The sequence below is a fragment of the Syngnathoides biaculeatus genome, chromosome 2 (genome assembly GCF_019802595.1).
Source record: "Syngnathoides biaculeatus isolate LvHL_M chromosome 2, ASM1980259v1, whole genome shotgun sequence".
In the NCBI taxonomy this organism is placed as follows: domain Eukaryota; kingdom Metazoa; phylum Chordata; class Actinopteri; order Syngnathiformes; family Syngnathidae; genus Syngnathoides; species Syngnathoides biaculeatus.
In genome coordinates this window covers 5214885-5235037 of record NC_084641.1, presented here as the reverse complement: position 1 = coordinate 5235037, position 20153 = coordinate 5214885, and the positions used below count along the sequence as shown (strand labels likewise).

Sequence of the window (20153 nt, the reverse complement as noted above, 5' to 3'; positions counted from 1 at the left end):
TGACCTAACAATTGTTTACAATTATTATATTGGTCAACTGAGCAGCAAACAAGATTGGACTTCCCGTTAAGTGAAAAACAAAAGTAATTTGGATATTTGACCCACCAGAGGGAAGTGTTGCCAACCACCCTGGTAAATTAATACTACAACCTGGAAATGCTGATGCTATGTATAGCATATTTCTAATACCTACACATAACATCATATTTGAAATTGTAAAATGTGTCCATTTACATTCTATGCTGCCTGGAATATAGCTCACCAAATTGTTGTGGGGCTTTTCCATGCCGTGACAAGGGGGCACTCTAAAGCACCCAGTCCCAAGCCCTGGTCTACACAGTGACTTTCAAGTTGGCCCTTGGTTTTTTTTTTTTGTATTTTTTCTGCCCTGGCTCTTCTGTCTGAGTGACGTGCACACTCTTTGTCGACAATGAGGCACTCCGAAGCAGCAACACCAGCAGAAGAGAAGATACATTTTTAGTGTGTACTCAGAGCTATACAGCTACTGTAACTGCAAATTACAATTGCACAGGTTAAACAGCTGTGGAAAACAAAGGTGCTCAAGTCCTTATGTAGTGGGGCATCCGAAACTCAATGTGTGTCACTGATCACAGTTTTGACTGCACACACACACCCCACAAAAAGAGGAAAACTGGAATGGTGGAAAATGTTTAATGGTCTCCACAATTTATGACTACATGGTCTCCTGCATTGGCCATCTTTACCACTAATATCTTCAAATGTGCACAATGAATTTACATTTATTCTAAAAAAAAAATCACAGAATTCCTTTTACAGAGTCTTTCGATTAACTGTACCATTATTGTGGTTTCCATTGATGTGACGAGTTCTAACCATGTCTTGCCATGATGCAGTGTTGACTATAGGCAGTATTTTGCTTAACTCGGATAGCTTGGGAACGTGTATAGTGTGCTGTACGTAGGTTCGTTGGATGTAATTATTTCCAGAGTACGGCTCCATTATAAACTCGTCTTGGCTGCCGCAGTAGGTGATCACTTGTGCATGCAGGCCGCATGCAGCGGCAGCCCCTGTGCCTGTTATGTAAAGATAACGGGCTGTCATTGCTTAGCGAGATGTTGAGGGGCGGTGCGCACGCATGATTTAGAGAAACACTTGCGCTTGTTTATTGGTAGCGCCCGCGCGTGGGGTTCACGCTCGTGCACGTGCGATTTTAATTGTGGGATTTGGCGTCGATCTGCTGGCTTTGACGCGAAGGAGGGCAGGGAGCAGAGAGCCCGCCCTTAAAGCTCACGGCTGCCTGCAAGAGACACGTCCACTAAACACGGAGTTTGTCGGTTTTGGTGCTCTGCGGAACCGAGACCAGAGCGAAAACCGGATTCTCATCATGATTTAATCTTAGCAAGCTGTCACTAAAGCGGCCATCTGTGCACGCTTAGGCGGGTTTACTTTCGGGGGGAAAGAAGAAGAAGAAAGGAGGAGGGAGCCAGCTGCTGTCAAAAGCGGAGAAGTCTAACGGCTCGTGCGTGCGATGCCATCCGCGGAAGAGGAGGCACAGGCGGGCATGAGCGGAGGCGCAGCCGGGGCGGCGCGGACCTCGTCGCCGCCGGACCGAGCCCCCGCAGGAGAGCGCGCGGTGGGGGCCCTGTGGTCCTTCGCAAAATGCCTGGCTGCGCTCCTGCCCGTCTACCTGGCTGGGTATTATGGCTTCAGCATCACGGTGGTCCTGGTCGGGCTCATGGTCTACATGGGTTGGAAGCACGGTCGGCTGGATAAAGCGAGGAGGCTCAACGCAGCCATGTACCTCCTGGAAAACGAGATAGAATTCACCACTGAGAAGATCTTCCGATTCAAGCGGGATCTGCCTCCATGGGTAAGGATCCCCATGAGCTTACTCCTGCACCGCCATGCCCATTCAATGCAGTTTCTTGCCAAAGTCAACCTGAAGTGGCCACGCCACCGCGTTTAATAGGTGCTGGCTTATTACCTCTTAATAAATCCACTGGGCAAGTTTGTTTAATTTAGTATCCTCCTCTGACCAGCAGATTCCAAGTATCCAGTACCTGGTTAATTCATCGGAACGAATAACATTTCACATATCAGATTAGCAGAGGGGAAAGAGAGTTTGATCTGGAGAATACACATAAAAGAACCCAAAACATGGAGCATCTACTCAATTTACAAGTGCTTCCCTAATCTGGCTAAATATGAGCCGTGGATCACCATATCTGGATAGAGAGCGTGACAGGAGCTGCGTGTTCGTGTGCGTGTGTGTGTGTGTGTGTGTGTGGTGTGTGTGTGTGTGTGTGTGTGTGTGTGTGCGCGCGAGACAAAGAGCCAGTTGAGTTCAACCTAATGATCAAAGACAAACTCCGAGATTCTGTAGAGCTCATTTGTTCCCCTCAAGGTGCACTCTCCACTAAAACTAATTATGGAAATCTGAAGTAGCTGTCTGGACCTTTTCCAAGGCCACATGTTCCCAAGTGGCAACATCAAGCATCAAGGGTGCAAATTCCATTGTCGCCTTCAGTGTACAATGATCAATTGCTCTCCGAGTGTGTTTTTGGCTCCGGTTGTTCGCCACTTGTCTGACATTCCCACTGCATGATTACGTGACAAATTGCACTTTAAGTAATTTTCCTCATGGCTGTATTCCGTGAAGTAGTAAGAACAGTTATGTTCTGCTCAGGAAAAGATGGCTTTGAGAGTCCATTGTGTTGGGATTACTTTTGCAAACAATGAAAACCTTGTAAAACCTTTACAAACCGGACAGACCTGCTTTGAGTAACCTTTTACATTTTCATGCAGCTTATTGTATTATATTATAACAGTTGTACAAGTGTTTGCATAAGGTAATTGAAGTGCAATAAAAGAATGTATTGTATTCATCATTACTTGCATCTAGGAAGGCAAGTCTCTTCCAGCTAACACAATGGATTCAGGTCCACTTTTACTAATGATGTAGGCAGATTGTTGTTTCAGCATTGTGCAAATTCCATTTAATATACTGAGCATCCAGGCCATAGATGTGTGTGATGCTTTCCTAAATCACAATAAATTACATTTGCAGTTGCATCACAGAAAAACACAGCGAGCTAGAGAAAAAGCAAAACATGTGGAGTGAATCTTTTTAGATCAGGAGTGTCAAAGTAATTTTTGCCCCAGGCCACATATAGTTACAGATTCACACAGAGGGCCGTTATGACTGTGAAACCATAAAAAAAAGAAAAACTTTAATCACCTCATCATATTTACACACAAAATTTATGAACTAGTTCTGGAATCAGAAATCAAGGGAAATGCATATTGCTACAATTGTTCATGTTTGTAAACAAAAATGCTTGTAATATCTCAACGTTTACATGTATACGACATTAAATTTTGGTACAGATTTTCACAAGACTCGTGGAAGCTGACACACAATTTATGAATAAAATAATGTGATGGGCCAGGTTTAGCCCCCGGGCCTTGACTTTGACACCTGTGTTTTAGATGCTAGAGGTCTCAAACTGTTTGCTATTTTTCCTCAAAGTTTGGATTAGATTTAACGAAGGTATTGATACTCTAAAGATTCGACATAGTTATTCTGCTATGAGCTGCAGGTCATTTCACGCCCTGATGTTGTTTGAGTCCTTGTCTGACATTTTATAATTATTCACAGGTCAACTTCCCAGATGTGGAAAAAGTAGAGTGGCTGAATAAGGTAAGTTGTGTTAATTTATTTCAAACACATTTTGCATCCAAGACGAGAGGATGTTTGAATCTTTCATGTTTGTCAGCGGAGTTTGTATCTTCTCCCCGTTCTAAGTTTGTGTTCATTCCAGGCTCTAAAAAACCTGCATGTACTGTACCAGTAAGTCCACACCGAATACTCTGGTGAAGAATACTTTGTGGACTTGAGATGACCTTGCTCCCCTTGCAGCATCTCCATCAGTTCAAAATATCCACTGATATAATTAAGCTACATGGATGGTGGCTGTAATATTTCAGTGTTTCTGTCAGTACAGAAACTCCACATCAACACGGGTGAAATGTGGCTGTGAATACTAATACTGCAAAGTGTCCTTGTGGAGGGAAACATCTGATGAACTCTCATGGTCGAGGCTTACATCGTCTGAGAGTAATTCATCCAATTTATCTTTCAACAGAGCAGATTTTCCTTTTTCGTGACTTGTTCATTCTGCAGTTCTGCAGACGTGGAGATTATTTCTCGCAGTCAACAGAAAATAGATTTCATCGTGGCTGCATGAGGATAAGTGGATCACGATATTTGGTGCCTCTGTGACACACTGCAGTCTGAAAGAAAGCATGACCAGGCTCATGTGGAGTTTGGAGATGGACGTCAATGGAGCGGTAAAGCCCTGCAGACACCCAAATGCTGACATTATCACCAGCGTGTTGGACACGGGAGCTTTTTAGAAAATGAACGTTGTTGTCGTCTGGTTGTTGTCAGTGAGCTGAAGATGAACGTTTGCATATTTTTCATTACAGTGACACGAAAATGTGTTAACTGGGAGGGGACTTAATCTGCTAAATTACAAAACTGCTCTTCCTGAATTGATGACGATCGAGTGCAGCACCCGGGTTGTTTCCTCTGTGCTTTTTTTTTTTTTTTTTTTTTTTCAGTTCCAACGGAAACAAATAGCATGTGTTCACCACCCATTCATTTTCGCTTTGCTGTCATGTGTGGGTGGATAGTTGCTTCGATTTTACACACATGCATCATTGTTATTTCTTCATCATTTTATTCAACCCTGATTCAGCCAGGAAATACACATTGAGATTAAATGGATTTTAACTGGAAGCAGTGCTGTTTTGGGTGCTTGTTTCCATGGTAACAACATTTTTGAAATGTTTTTGTGGAGACAGTAGTCTTTGTCAGTGGCACGGCACAGTACAGTTAAGAATATCTATAGTACATACAGTAGTTTAGACTTGATTAATCACTGTTTGATTGTAAACGTTTTATACTGAATTGTGTATCTGCAAAATTATTTCATATTTTGCTCAGTAGAGTGTTTTTAAAAAATAGACATTGTCGGTGACGGTATCAAATCTCTTCACATAATGAGAAGAAGGAAAAAGTCCAAGTAGAATAGGTGGCAGACTGAAAAGCCTATTAAACAACAATTTTTTTTGTCCAGATCCTGCAGCAAGCCTGGCCTTTCATAGGGCAGTTTCTGGAAAAGCTACTTCTGGAGACTATCGCTCCTAGCATCAGAGCCTCCAGTATTCACCTGCAAACACTCAGCTTCACCAAGGTCAACCTAGGAGAGAAGGTACGTATTTTGCTCCTCATGTATTTTTTAAACAGTTTAGCTGTCTTTTTGGGTAATTCAATGCATTTTTATTCAACTCATTGACCAGTAAAAAGATTTGGAGTGACGCATACTGTTCCTAAACATCTTTGCTTATTATTAGCCTGTTTGCCTTCGTTGTGTTGTCCCAATCCCAGCTGTTGTGTTGACAGGCTTTAAAGGTGGTCGGTGTGAAGGCTCACACAGAACACGATAAGAGACAAGTCATGTTGGATCTGTATCTCAGGTAAGTATTTGGTGCTAGAAACCAGTTGGCCTAGTCAGACATTGAGAGAGTCCCTGAGTTCGAGAAGTTTGTCCTTGTGTGTTTATTTAAGACAAAACTGTCTCTCATCATAAACTCATCACATCGGCTGCTTTCCCTACATAAACATGCATCTTCCTGCAGCTACGCTGGCGATGTGGAGATCAATGTAGAAATCAAAAAGTACTTCTGCAAAGCTGGGGTCAAAGGCATTCAGGTATGAAAATAGAGTGTTGTCTTGAAATTTTGAATTCATTCCGTGACCCCATTCATGTCCCAAATCATTTTCCCTCACTGAATTCAATGGAAACTCAAATTATTCCATTCTAGCCTCCCCAAAAGACAGGGGCGTAGCTATATGGTGGCCGTGGGGGGTTGAGACGACCCCGCCGGCGAGCGCAGCCACCCCGGCAGCATTTGTGGCCACCCAGCTGGTATCCCTACTTTAGTTTTTGTTCAAGCAAGAAAAGTCAAAAGAGCCAATAAAATGTTTCAATTTTTTTTGCAATTCAAATAGCACTCTATAATATTTTACTTTATAAAAAAGATACATCAACAGCATAATTACAAACAATGTTAATAATTAAACTGCTCGGGTTATGTGATGAATTGATTGCAGCACCTCCTTGTGTGTGCGACTTGGCGACCAGGTAGCACCGAGTGGGATAAAGTCAAGCAGACAAAACAAAACACAACAAATAAAGAGTTCCACGACAACTGTGAAGTGACTCAGTTAGCTGCAGTAATAGTAGTCATATTTTCGCAGAGGATACAGCACAATAATAAAAATGTTATTAATTAGCCTGTCTATGACTTTTCCCGTTATGTGTTAGCGTTAAACTAGCGGACTTAAACGTAAATTTCACTGCCACCATGCAGCGTTCATCTAACATTTTTGCTTGCAAGTCAAAGCAAATAATTGGCCAAATGACAACTCGTAACTCGTATATTGGGTCGCACGTATGCCAAGGCACCACTGTACAAAATGATATCCTTACGCAGAGAGGTTATAGTTCAGTGACTGACATCAGTGCTACTCTCCGCAGCTCCATGGAAAGCTGCGTGTGATCCTGGAGCCTTTGATTGGAGACGTTCCGCTGGTTGGGGCCATCACAATGTTCTTCATCCGACGGCCCGTGAGTTTAGCTTCTGCTAACCTTTGCTCAATGGAGCTTTATTTTACTAACAAAGGTGTGTCTGTTGATTTTTGATGGATTCAACTGACTATGTGAACAACTACTTGTACATAGCATCTGACTTACTTTTGAGTTCTGGAAATTGAACAACTATAAAAATCATCTACCGCGATTGATTCTGCATAATGGGTATCAGTTGTGCAGGTTCCCCAAGCACAGTGTTAGACCGCAAAAATGAATGCACAAATAAATACAAAATGTAAACATCAAAAGTGCCAAACTGCTTCTCTGTGCTGTGCTGTGCTGTGGTGTGCTGTGCTGTGATTGGGCTACATGATCTTCAGGGTTGTTGCAAAGCGAAAAATGGGCTGCTTCTCATTTCCATAGTGAATCTCAACTCTCATTGTGTGATAGAAACTGGACATCAACTGGACTGGTCTCACCAACCTTTTGGATATTCCTGGATTGAAGTGAGTTGAAAAGGTTTTTTTCACGCCAACACAGAAATGTTCCAAAGTACTACACAGGGGAGATCTGTGGGCACAATATGAGCTGCATACGCAAAACATTGGATCACAGTAAAAAGTGTTTATAATATCTGGCCCCTTATATATCGCTTGTTGAAGTAACCAAAATATTAGAAATATGTAGAATATTAAAATATAGAAGATAAGTGCACTTTTACACCACTTCTTTAATAAAAGGTAATGTCAAAACTGAGTATTCTCCTTGTCAAGGCATTATTTTTGACATTGCTCTTGTAAATGATCTGATTAGTTTGTACCTAATGTTGCAGCTGTTGCGTGTATACAATGAGACATATTCAACTGAATATGTTATTCACTGTATTTTGACATTTAAAACATTTCAAATTTTGTGGGTTGATGCTAACCTTGCTTGTGGAGGTTGCTGCAACTTTTTGTTGCGTTAATAATTGTCGACTTTATGAAACATCTCATTTTAGGACTTTAGGTCCATGATTCGTTGTCAGGATGGAAACAATTGGCCTCAATCAAAATCATGAAAAAATAAACACAAGTGTAATTGTCCAAAATGAGACAAGCTCATTCTTCACAATTCCGATTCAGTGAAAATACAATTTTAGGCTCTGTTATTGCTGTAAATAACATGTCAGTTTAAAAATTGTATTCTCACTGCATGCAGCCAATGAGTGTTGGCTTCTTTATTGAGTGCTGTCATTGTTTGCAGTGCTTTTGCTGCTTCCTGTTTTGTCAGTGTCTCCCTTCCCCATGTGTCCCAAACACCGTCCTTGCATTCATTGCAGTGCCATGTCGGACACTATGATAATGGATGCAATAGCTTCCCAACTGGTCCTCCCCAACCGTCTCACCGTTCCCCTGGTGGCCGACCTGCAGGTTGCGCAGCTGCGCTCCCCTCTCCCAAGGGTAACTGTCTCTGTAATACACGGCCCGGGGAACTGGTGGAATCCATGTTGCCTGCAAAAGCACGTCCTGAATGTCGCGCAGCATACCGGAATTGATATCTTTCTGCACGTGTGCACAAACACTAGGGAGTTGTGCGCATACACCTGCTGGAGGCCGAGGATTTGACCGCTAAGGACACCGTCATCAAGGGGCTGATTGACGGCAAGTCTGACCCTTATGCCGTGCTTCGCGTGGGAACGCAAATCTTCACCTCGCATCATGTGGACAGCAACCTGAACCCGCAGTGGAGGGAGATGTATGAGGTGAGAATGAACGGAGCAGTTGGTGTGTGGAATAAATATGTATAAAACTCATGGTAGGGCAGAAGCAGTCTTGGGAGCCTACATACAGTGCTGCCTTGAAGTATGTGCGACACAAGTTTGTCAATATGCGTGCTGTCTTTTTGCTCTGTCTTGGGAAAAAAAAGTTTTGAGAAAGAAGCGCGTTATGGTCGCAGTCTACTCAACTTATTTTCCAACAAGTAGCAATTTTGCAAATGAACAATTCTTCTTATTGCCCCTCCCACTTCCAGCTTTGTGTCAAACTAAGTATAAAACAAAGAGAATGACACATTGTGTATTTAGAACAACCACAAAGCTTTGCCTTCAGTCACCTCGCTTAATGATAACAAACAATGCAAACGCCAGAGGCAGGCAAGCAAATAGTACCAATGTGGTAGTGTTACAACGCTCTAAGCAACAGATATTGTAACACATAGCACATAAACCCATAAAGACAGATAATATGATAATGCTTACAGGGATGTATTCTTAATCCTCTGTAGCGACTCACGATTTATGCAACGTCAACTAACTGGGTCACTTAAAAACTTGAAACGCTTCCTCATTTGAGCCTGGATGACTGTGTTATACTGTCAAGTCATGCACACTAGAAGGACCCGCAGTGAATTCATTATGAGGCACTAACTGTTTGTGTCGTTAATACTAGTTTTAATGAAGAAAGGTATTGTGGGGTGTTAGTTTCCTGATTATAAACACAATAGTATTTTGTTTTCTGGAGGCGCGGAGGCTGGAACAGATTTATGGGATTTCCTGTCAATTCAATTGGGAAAGATGATTTGACATACAACTGTAGTCACGGAGCAAAGCTCATCTATCTCAAGGCACCAGTGGACCTGGAAAACAGCAATATTATCTCTTAATATCTCGTTTGCTTTTATAATAAACACAAACAAACAAAGAGGGTTGTGGACAAAGGAAGGTAGCTACAATAAATTGTTCTGACTATTTTTTTATAACATCACACAGCTGCACAGTTACTTGCTCCACTTGTTGCTAGCCGGAATTTGTTCCTTTGCACCACAATGCATAAAAAGTACGCGGCGATTCAACAAGAAAAATCTTCCTGAGCAAAACACACTAAGAAAAATAAAAACACCCCAAACACCTCTGTAAGGATAATGAGAGGGATTTATTCTCTCACATTAAATGAATTTAAATGACAATGACTTTTGCCGCATCCGGTGCCACCGACTTATTTACTCCTCACGCAAGAAAATCCTTAAAATCCCTGTAAAATAAACTCGGAGATTTGTTTGTAAATTCATTGAACAGGTTTAAAGATAATTGCTGTAAAATTGTGTAAAGACAGAGCAGTGTAATCGTGACCTATGCACCATTTTCACCATTTCTGTTTTCCTCATTTTTGGGGCACGGGTAAAACGGCACCGAGTGATGCACATTGGAGTCAGGCATGAGTTTCACCCTCCCCCATGATGTAAGAGCTTCAATTGCATTTGTTTGCGCAAATGGTTAGCAGTGGATCAATTGTGACGTATAGTTAGTCATTCTGAAATACACATTTCCTTTGTATAGTCCGTTGGAGTGGCTGCTTTAGAGCGCCTCATTGTCAGCTGTGAGTTCACGAGTGTGCGAAGACCAAGTTTAAAAAATTAACTCTATGACTTAATTGGCAGGCACTGGCGTGGCCGCTTCAGAGCGCCTCGTCGATGCGCCGTTGAAAAGCCACATAATGACTCAACGGGCTATATTCTGACCACCGAAATACCAGGATGTGTTTTTGTAGCTTAAACATGTAAGGATGTACAGTATAGGCATTAGAAAGATGGTACAAAAAGAAACATCCATGACTAACAGTTGAGTGGGCTCTGGTTTTGCCACATTCAGGCTTGATTTTTCACAATTTTCAAGCATCATATTACGTAGTTGGTGTATTTGTTTTTACTTACTTGTACTTTCATCATTAAATTTCAGCAGGTTTGTTGAATTCTTTTTCTTTGTAGGGACTTTAAATAGGAAAAAGGAACAAAAATATGAGCACAACATGAGATAGGTGGCTTTGCCAGGGCAACCCATCATATGTATGACTCGACAGTAAATGTTTATTTGCTGTGGTTTTGACTTTGCTTAGTGAATGAGTCAGTCGTTAAGTTGCTTTTTGCAACAAACAAAGTTTAGCGCAGATTGGATCTTCACTGGAAGCAGGAAACTGCAGCTTCTGTGATAAACAAGTCTTTGCGGAAATGTTTCTATCACGGGCACGTTTAACTTCTTTTTGGGTCGGGGGGACACATTTGTGCCTCTTAAAAGTTCAACCAAAGCTCACTTTTGATTATTACACATCTGAGTAGAGGAGTATTTCTTTGCCATTGTGATCGTGTAGTCTTATTGTGTTGTGTGTGGCTCTGTGTTCGGGTGCTTGTTGTGTCCATTTATGTGGATGTGTGCGTGTCAGGTGATTGTCCATGAAGTACCTGGTCAGGAGTTGGAAGTGGAAGTCTTTGACAAAGACCCAGACCAGGATGACTTCCTGGGCAGGTATTTTACTCATTTTCATGTAATTTGTGATTTGTGCGTCTCGCATCACGCCGCCGTGTTGAGTGGTGAATTTGTCCGGAGATGTTCTGAAGAATTCTGGTAGGTCTCAGTCAGCTTCTCCCGTCGTCTCTTTCAGGGTGAAGGTGGACCTTCATATTGTGAAGCAAGCCAGAGTTGTGGATGATGTAAGTTGTTTGTTAAGTTGTCAGCATCCCGTGTTGTTGTTTTTGTCTCGCTCGACGTCAAGCAATTCAAACGTCTGAGCGTGACTCTTGTAATCCTTTTAGCATGTGACAACAGACAGGGGTCACATGGAAATTCTTCCAACGCACTCTGGCCAGCCTCTTGGGGATTAAAATATGTGATAAAAAGGACAAAAAAAACAGTTGTGTTTACGTGATTTTTTTTTCATTTTTTATTTTTTGTACAGTGGTTCAATCTGAGGGACGTCCCAACTGGCAGCGTTCACCTCCGACTGGAGTGGCTTTCTCTGCTGTCCTCTGGTGACAGATTGACTGAGGTGAGAATATGCGTGAAACAACACTTTTAAAGTCATGTTTTCTTGATTTGAAAGGGAAAAGTATAATTATGGGGGTAAAAATGTCACTGGAGCTTCTGGATAGTCATGGTAGTGATAAAAACTGATGTGGAGATCTTATCAAGCACTTTATCTTCCTGTTAAGTATATGTATAAAAATGTGATGTATGCTGGCCTAATCACTGTTTATACCAAAGATATTGTTTAAAATGCTTAGTAAGAAAGTTATTAATGAGATGTGAAGAATGTTTATTGGGATTGGTCTCATTTCTGTGACTTGAGTCAAATTGACTTATATAAAGTGTTTTGGTCATCATCGTGGCAGAAAATCTAACTTTGCAAAGTTTTAATGTTGCAAATGGAAGCAAGGTATGCAGAACTTTTTGGGACAGTTTTCAAGGATTCATTGCCTCATTTGCCAGCTCCTCACCACATATAAGCGCGGTGTAGGTTTTGTATTTGAGAATCGCCTATAATGACAGCAATTTAAATTGGACTACAATACAGTTGGGCTTGTCCTCAAAGTTTTAGGCTATTTCCCTTTACGTCATCCTCATTTTTTTTTTTTGTGCCTACTTTTGATAGCTTGCGACATAAAATTTTTTTATGAGCACATTGTATGACCGAGGCGAGCATTTCAACATCATCTCTGCTTATTGTGATTCGTCGTCCAGGTAATCGAAAGAAACCAGAACCTGACTAGCAAAACCGCCGACCCGCCATCTGCTGCCATCCTTGCCATCTATCTTGATCAGGCTCACGAGCTGCCTGTAAGTTTTCTTGTCTTTGGCATACCATAACGTTTTATCAGTTGCACGCTGGTTTATGATTTGATCATGTTTTAGATGAGAAAGGGCAACAAGGACCCAAGCCCAATGGTGCAAATTTCCGTTCAGGATACAACTAGAGAGAGCAAGGTGATTTAAAGTGTTTCTCGTAACAGGCAATCAAGCGGTTAGCACAATGATCTTTTCCCTGTTTCCTCTGCAGACTTGCTACGGTTGCAGCAACCCTGTGTGGGAAGATGCGTTTACGTTCTTCATTCAGGATCCCCGCAAACAAGACATCGATATTCAAGTAAAGGATTCGATGACTGACGTTCTTCACTGAGGTTTTTTCCTTTTCTGCATGGTTCCTGTTAGCCTCGGTTCTCATGGTGTTCCTGTTGTGTTTATGTCAAATAAGGTAAAAGACGACGACCGAGCTTTCTCCCTGGGCAGCCTGACCATCCCTCTGGCCCGCCTTCTGGGATACCCTGAACTCACCATGGACCAGTGGTTCCAGTTGGAGAATTCGGGTCCTGCTAGCCGCATTTACATCAAAATTGTTCTCCGGGTCAGTTATTTATACAAATGCTCATGTTAACACAATGGTTTGTTAGCCCTTTTTTGTTAAGATGGTAATGTGTAATCACACAATTTCAAACTTAATAATTCACAATGTCACGGTATTAATAATAATATTAATAAGTATGCATGGCAGCACCGACCAACTGATGTATGAATGTGAGCCCCTATATATTGCTTTGGACAATCATGCTGGTGTTGATGAAGGGCGCGCTGTGAATATCTTGAATTCTACTGCCACTCTCTTGCCTCATGAAGCTTAAAATTGTGGAGCGTTTATCTAATCAATTAATTGAATTTAGGCCAACTCTTCTTAGCATTTGTTCCTTTTTGATGCCCCTAGGTTTTGTGGTTGAGTGATGATGCCACACCCACCACACCGTCACCCCACCCGTTAGCCCCTGGGTCAGGCTCTGGTCTCAGGGGAATCACAGCTGAACTAAACCCGATGGGACCTGGCGGACTGGCTAAACCGCCACCGTCCCGTCCGCAGCACACCACGCCCGACCCTGAGTTTGCGACTGAGGTATTAAGAAATGAATACAGCTTTGTAAGAAAAAAAGACACTGCTGGAAAGTGATAAGTTGTTCCCATTTAATTGTATATCTTTTACAATGCTTTAAGCAGTTATTTGAACACAAACGGTGCACCAACAGATACAGACAGACAATACAGATTGATTGGTAGAAGACATTTGTAGAAAGTAAAGGGATGTTTTGAATTGGCAGGGTTTTTAACAACACTCTTCTATGGGTGCTCTCACAGTCACATGCATATTTGCTGTATATCAAGTTATTTATTGTATATTACTATACATTATATGCTGTACATATCTTGTCATTTAGCAGGTTTAGCTATAAATGAAAATTTGTCAAAATACCACAAAAAAGTGTTGTTTTTTTTAAATGGGTAAAGTAAAAACAGCAGTGACGTGAGTCTAATTAAATTGCAGTTTCCAAGCGACTCTCTACAGCAATGCCTGGTTTGTCCATAGGGGGTGCTTCGAATCCATTTGCTGGAGGCCCAGAACCTGATAGCCAAGGACAACTTCATGGGGGGCATGGTCAAAGGGAAGAGTGACCCTTATGTCAAGATCCGTGTGGCTGGCATAACCTTCCGCAGCCACACCATCAAAGAGAACCTGAATCCAATCTGGAACGAACTCTATGAGGTTTCATCAGTTTTTCATTTAATGTTCGAATGGCCCTCAGCAGACATCAGATAACGTTCTTGCGATTTGTAGGTGATTTTGACTCAGCTTCCTGGCCAAGAGATACAATTTGAATTATTTGACAAGGACATCGATCAGGATGACTTCCTGGGAAGGTGAGTCAGCCCTCACTTTACAAAAAGAAGCAGCCTATTCTGCACAAACTAACTGCATACTCTCTTTGTAGGTTCAAACTGAATCTGCGTGATATCATCAGTGCACAATTTATTGATACGGTGGGTGGGATGCTGCAGAATCAATTGAAAGCATTTTGGCTAGATGGCGGCTTCACGACAATGTTTTCTTTACAGTGGTATACGCTGAACGATGTCAAGTCAGGCAGAGTTCACCTGCTGCTAGAATGGCTGCCAAGAGTTACCGACCTACCCAGACTGGAGCAGGTTTGACCCAAAATAAAATTAAATCTCATTGATGTGGAATCTGCAGACTTCTGGTTTAGAATGTTATAACATCCTGAGACCAAGGAGTGATTTTTTTTCTTCTCGTCCCATACTGTCTTTTGTTTAATAATGACTTGAAATGTATGTTCCCCCCACTTGTGTGAAGATTCTGCAGTACCAGTCCCAGCAGTTATTCCGGAACAAAGTTGTGCCATCGGCAGCCGTACTCTTTGTCTATGTGGAGCGTGCTCACGGTCTGCCAGTAAGATCACATCAGCACATTGATCATAAAGGTTCAATGACAGAGCATTGGCATTGTATCATTGGATCAGTGGTTAGCGGGTCCCGGATTAGAATCTCAGTTTGTGATTTTATGTGTCCCGTTTACATGTTCTCTCGGTGCTTATGTGTGTTTTCTCTGGGTACGGCATGCATGTTTATTTGTCTGTGCGTGTCTTGTGACGGGCTGCTGACCAGTCCAGGGTGGACCCCGCCTCTTGACCATCTTCAGCTGGGCTAGGCTCCAGCGCACCTGTGACCCTGACGAGGATAAGCGGTTTAAAAATGGAGGGATGCAATGGATGCCCGATGATTGTTTTTTTTATGATTATAATATTACCCATAGTTTCAAGTGCTGAAGTAATTCATTCATGTCTCTCATCACAGTTGAAGAAAAGTGGAAAAGAGCCAAAAGTTGGAGCTGAGGTGATCCTAAAAAATCTGTCTCACCGAACTAAGGTACGACAAAGGCATTTGAGCAACAAAAGTGAACACAGCACTACGTTGCCATGAATCTGCAAACCTCTTTTTGCTCAGGTCTGCGAGCGCTCCACGTCACCTCGATGGGATGAAGCATTTCATTTCTTGGTTCGAGATCCCAGAGATGAAACCCTCACAGTTAAGGTGAGGGGTCGTCGACGTGTTCTTCTTTTGAGAATTTTGTTCCGATGAGACAGCAGCCAGTTAAGGCACGTCTTCCATTAGCTTTCCCACAGCTGGGGCCAGGCTCTTGGGTCGCTGAATCTTGCTCTCAAGGAGGTGATTGCCGAGCCTGACTTGGTGCTGGACCGCTGGATTGCCCTGGATGGAGCGCTGCCTGAGAGCCAGATCCTCCTGAGGGTCACACTCAAGGTGCTGTCTCAGTATGATACAAACCACAGTATGCGATATTGTGTTTTAGGCAGTGACTTTTTTTTTTTTTTGCCGGCAGAGTTATTGCTTCAAAACGATAATGTTTAATCTTATTACAAGGGATGACAAAGCATTGTAAAACCACCATTTCACAGGCTGTTATACTGATTGTGTGTTAGGCAGTATAAATGATAATTGTTACATTGTTTTTTATTATATTACTAGAAATTTGTTAAAGATACAGAATATTTCATGACTTTGATAAAAATGTACTTTAGACATTGGGGTACATTAACATGCTGGAAATCTAGACTAGTATGTTAAATAACTGCTTACAAGACATTTCATGAAAAACAGCTGCACACTAATAAAAAAGCTGTACTGTCAAATGGGCATTGTTCAGTGATACTAATGTTATTTAACAATAAATGTATTATCGTGGTGGTTGTTTAATGTGCTACAGAAATACACAGTATCTTCCTGACAGTTGTTTCATTTTTTACATAATATTTGGTTCCCTTCTACATAATGGGCAAAATATTTTGATATCAGCTACAGTATATTGTTTCGTAATGCTTTCAAAACCCAGCATTGTCTTTGTAAAAAGCTACGCTTGCATGTTTACCTAATTATATCATGTGGAGGTGGATAACAAATCACAAGATGTATCGTTTTGCTCCCTTTTTGAATTTATGGGGGCACGAGCCAAACTGAGTTGTTACAAATAATCGTTTTACAGATCTTGGACACTCAGTTGGCGGTATGCCGCAGGGCCCCAGCGGATAACGACGGCATCGGAGACGCGGTCATTCCCAGATGGGATCCTTCCCATCTGGACATAAGACACAGAACTGGATTCGCCATGTGAGCAATCGTTGCCTCATTGTGTATCGCATTGCTTTGACAATCAACCGAGTTGAAGAGAAATAACCAATGATCAATCCATAGGGCTGGTAGAATACAGTATTAATGTGATAAATACATTACGCACAAGATAAAAACAAACAGTATTGGTCTTAGGGGCAGTGATGCTTCAAGTGGTTCAGGCCAGGTGAAGCTCACCTTCGGATACTCCACAGAAGAGAGCCGGCTTTTCATCACAGTCCATGCGTGCAGGTCTGACTTTGTATTGAAACATGTGATATCTCACTAGTATTTTCCACAAAGCGCAGTCGCAAAATAATCTGTGTGCCCGTAGAGCCCTGGTAGCCTGCTCCAAAGATGGAGCCGACTCTTACGTTAGCTTCATGCTGTTGCCAGACAAGAAAGGAAGCACTAAGAGGAGATCTGCCACCAAGAAGAGGGACCTCAACCCGGAATTTAACGAAAGGTGAGACATCAGAGAAGACGTATCGTGCATGTATTTTTAGTCACAGTTTAAAGTAAAGCTTTGTCCAAAATTCATGTGTACAATAAATACATATATTTTGGACATTAATTGAAAACAAAATTGAAAATAAACAACATTTTCGAAATCCATGAATTATCTGTATACGTGCCAACTTTCACAGCCAGACCTGGAAGAAATGTCCTCGACCTCGCTCCCCGACGTTGCCGGTGCTTAGCATCACAGACCATTCATTCTAGCTCGGCCAAGATGCTGACGTGTTGTGTAACAAACTGCAACAAAACTGAGAAAATGTACCGAAATGTGTCCTTCTTTAACCTCCCATGGGGTCAACCTGACAGGATAAAGCTGTGGCTGTCACAGTTGAGGCTCGTTCATCAGCAGGGGAAATTTGGACGCATTTAATCATTGTTACTAGTTATTAGCCACTTAGTTATAGCCTCTCGTGGCGGTACAGTATAAGCAACTACATACTTTCTGAGGCGGCACGGTAGAGCAGCTGGAAAGCGTTGGCCTCACAGTTATGAGGACCCGGGTTTGATCCTGGACCTCCCTGTGTGGAGTTTGTATGTTCTGCATGGGTGTAGCCTGCCTCCTGCAAGTTGACAGCTGGGATAAGCTCCAACACTCCAGTGACCCTCGTGCGGATAAGCATCTAAGAAAATGGATGGATATATACATGTAATCACTTTAGCATAATTTTTTTTTTTTAGCATTTTATGTTCCAGATATAAATAAACCATTAGATAGTCCTACTCAGAAAATAACCTCACATTTTTGATAAACTTTGGATATAGCCCATAGCATTCATATCGCTCACATAGAATTCACATAGGATTCCAAGACCGTTAAAAATGTGTACTCACGGGTTTTCCACTGGATGTACAAGTGGTCCTTTCATCAAACTGCAATGGATCATAAGTAAATTGATATGTAATACGTCTTTGTCGGGTTATGCAGCCTTTTTAAACTCAATGCCACAGTTGGCATTTGATCACAAAGAGAACACGAACAGCAGTCTTTCAAAACGAGCCTGTCTGGAAGATCTCCGAGGTCCATGTTATGTGATTGTTGTGCTCCTTCATGAGTGTCCCGCCCCCTCTTCAACACAACAAGTTCCGCCTGTGTGTATTCTGGCTCAAACGCATAGGCTTGAACATTGTACATTGTTATTTTTGTTATTGTTATTTTGTTTGTTTGTAATTATTTTTCACAAAATTCAGCCACAAAATGCCAGAGTAGTGGACGTTCTCTGTTCAGTGAAACGTATCCACGAGCAATGGGGGGTCAGAACAGGAAGCACTGAACCCTCATCTACTAACTTTGAATGTGTACGCCCATTACTATTATTTTTGACAAAGTCCTCCTTTAACACAGATCCCAGCTGTCTGAATAACTTTTGTCATAGGTCAAAATCCAAAAAGGCTAACGAATTATAATTCATTTAAAATAGGTTCGAGTTTGAGCTCTCTTTGGAGGAGTCGTCACAGAGGAGGCTGGATCTATCTGTGAAGAACAGCGTCTCTTTCATGAGCAGGGAGAGGGAGCTGATTGGCAAAGTAAGGATTTCTTATCATTTGGTGCATTTCGCCGTAAAACAATGTACTCGCCGGCCACAGCTGACAACCGACGAGAGCTGTATCAAAGCTTCTGCATTTACAACGATGACTAGCGTGGTTGCAGTCACACACAATTTACCCGACGGGCAGCTTCAAATCTTTAGTTGTACGGTAACACTCCGTCTTTCTTGAGTTGCCGTACACTGCTTCGTTTCAGTTGGTATTTGACCACATTGTGCGATCGTATATTGTTTTATACCATTAAGAAAAGACCACCCTAAAATCTTCTTTCCATTGTTACTTTTATTAGCTATAAGTTTGCTCATTTATTACATTTGCATTACAGTACATTACGATACGGAAGATGCATTGTCAGGGTTCTACAACCATGCATTCCTACTTGTGAAAATACACGTTTACAAAAAATAAGTCAGTTGAAGTTAAGCACGCTTTGAAGTGATTCTCACCGAGTTACTTCACGCATGCAGCTGCAGCTGGACCTGGACCAGATTGACCTGAAGACCGGCGTCACGCAGTGGTAAAGATTCAAACCGTTAGCAATGAGGTTTGTTGAAAAGGTGACAATATTGTCAACAACTCTTCCATCTTTGCAGGTATGATTTGGTGCCGGAGTCCTCCTAAGAAGAGTGAAAGTTTATCTTTGGTAATATTGAACCATTTTGTTGCTTCTGTGATCTGTGACGTATATTCAGCTTTAATGGCAATTTCCATCTTTGCTGAAGAAACTGAAAAGACAACACATCCGCTCCACAAAACAGCAGTATTTAAGTATTTATGAGCTTGCTTGTCATCTCACTTTTAACTGTGCTGCATATTTGCTGTCTTTCACACATTCTTCAGTAGAATATTTGGCTGAATTGTATTTAATTATGCAACTATGTTGCACAAATGACCAAGTTTGTATACTTTCCGCATGATTATATGAAATGATAATATAAAGTCCTCTAAAAGTCCTATCGAATTTTATTCTCACAAGGGCTTGACATGCAAAGGTACGACAATGTTGTACAAATGTATCGCCTCAATCCACCTGAAAGATATGCGAATTTTTTTTTTTTTTTTACAATCTTAATACAGGACCCAATATTGCTTTGTTTGTGCGTTTATAATGTTGCCTTAAGTATTACAGAACTTTGAACGGTTTATTAGTGTTTCACAATTATACTCCAAATGAAGTTTTATATGCTTTATCCAAAGCTTTGTGATGAAATGTTGCTTTTATAAACCAAAGTATTACAAAATGAGACCGTTGTACTTCCCTTTGACGACAAAGCTATGAAACTGTAACCGGTTTCGATCACTGTGCTTTTATGAATATAAAACTGACGGTACTCCGAAGTCATGGCATGCTCGCCTTCTTGCTTTTGTAGTGCTGGATGCCTTGTTTTTCATGCACAGTACATTTCACAAAAAAAGAAACAAATACAGTATAGTAGGAAGTAGCGCTGGGGATTTGTGTTGCACGGCTGTCACTTTAGTACAAAAATCCCTGATGCGCACATATGTATTTAGTAAACAAAACTGTGCTTAATGTTGACACACACAAAAAAACTGCTGTTTTTTTTAACCTAATATATGTAATATAATTGCAGCTTTGAAGTAGTTGAATAAAGTTTGCATTCCCATGAACGATTTGTCTGTTTTTCACCTCAAATTTGGTCAAAATGGACGGCAAAAGC

The 20153-nt window shown here is 41.6% G+C and overlaps 1 protein-coding gene and 1 long non-coding RNA gene across 2 annotated transcripts; one reads left to right on the top strand and one right to left on the bottom strand.

Annotated features, from left to right (window-relative positions):
* Positions 1-1224: 1224 nt before the first annotated feature.
* esyt1a (extended synaptotagmin-like protein 1a) lies at positions 1225-20103 on the top strand. Its single transcript, XM_061828513.1, has 31 exons — positions 1225-1852; positions 3641-3682; positions 5124-5258; positions 5450-5523; positions 5686-5758; positions 6588-6677; positions 7092-7147; positions 7963-8083; positions 8209-8385; positions 10838-10920; positions 11057-11105; positions 11351-11440; positions 12133-12228; positions 12304-12375; positions 12449-12535; positions 12644-12793; positions 13148-13330; positions 13799-13975; positions 14048-14130; positions 14202-14250; positions 14326-14415; positions 14582-14677; positions 15082-15153; positions 15232-15318; positions 15400-15546; positions 16286-16410; positions 16567-16662; positions 16745-16876; positions 18348-18453; positions 18942-18991; positions 19068-20103. Exons 1-31 carry the CDS (start codon positions 1511-1513, stop codon positions 19093-19095), a joined length of 3258 nt encoding a protein of 1085 aa, XP_061684497.1. The 5' UTR covers positions 1225-1510; the 3' UTR covers positions 19096-20103.
* Positions 16890-18341, bottom strand: LOC133505346 (uncharacterized). The gene is made up of 2 exons (XR_009796224.1): positions 17761-18341; positions 16890-17549 (listed from the first exon to the last, which is right to left on the bottom strand). It is a non-coding gene; the product is annotated as an uncharacterized LOC133505346 (long non-coding RNA).
* Positions 20104-20153: the final 50 nt, after the last annotated feature.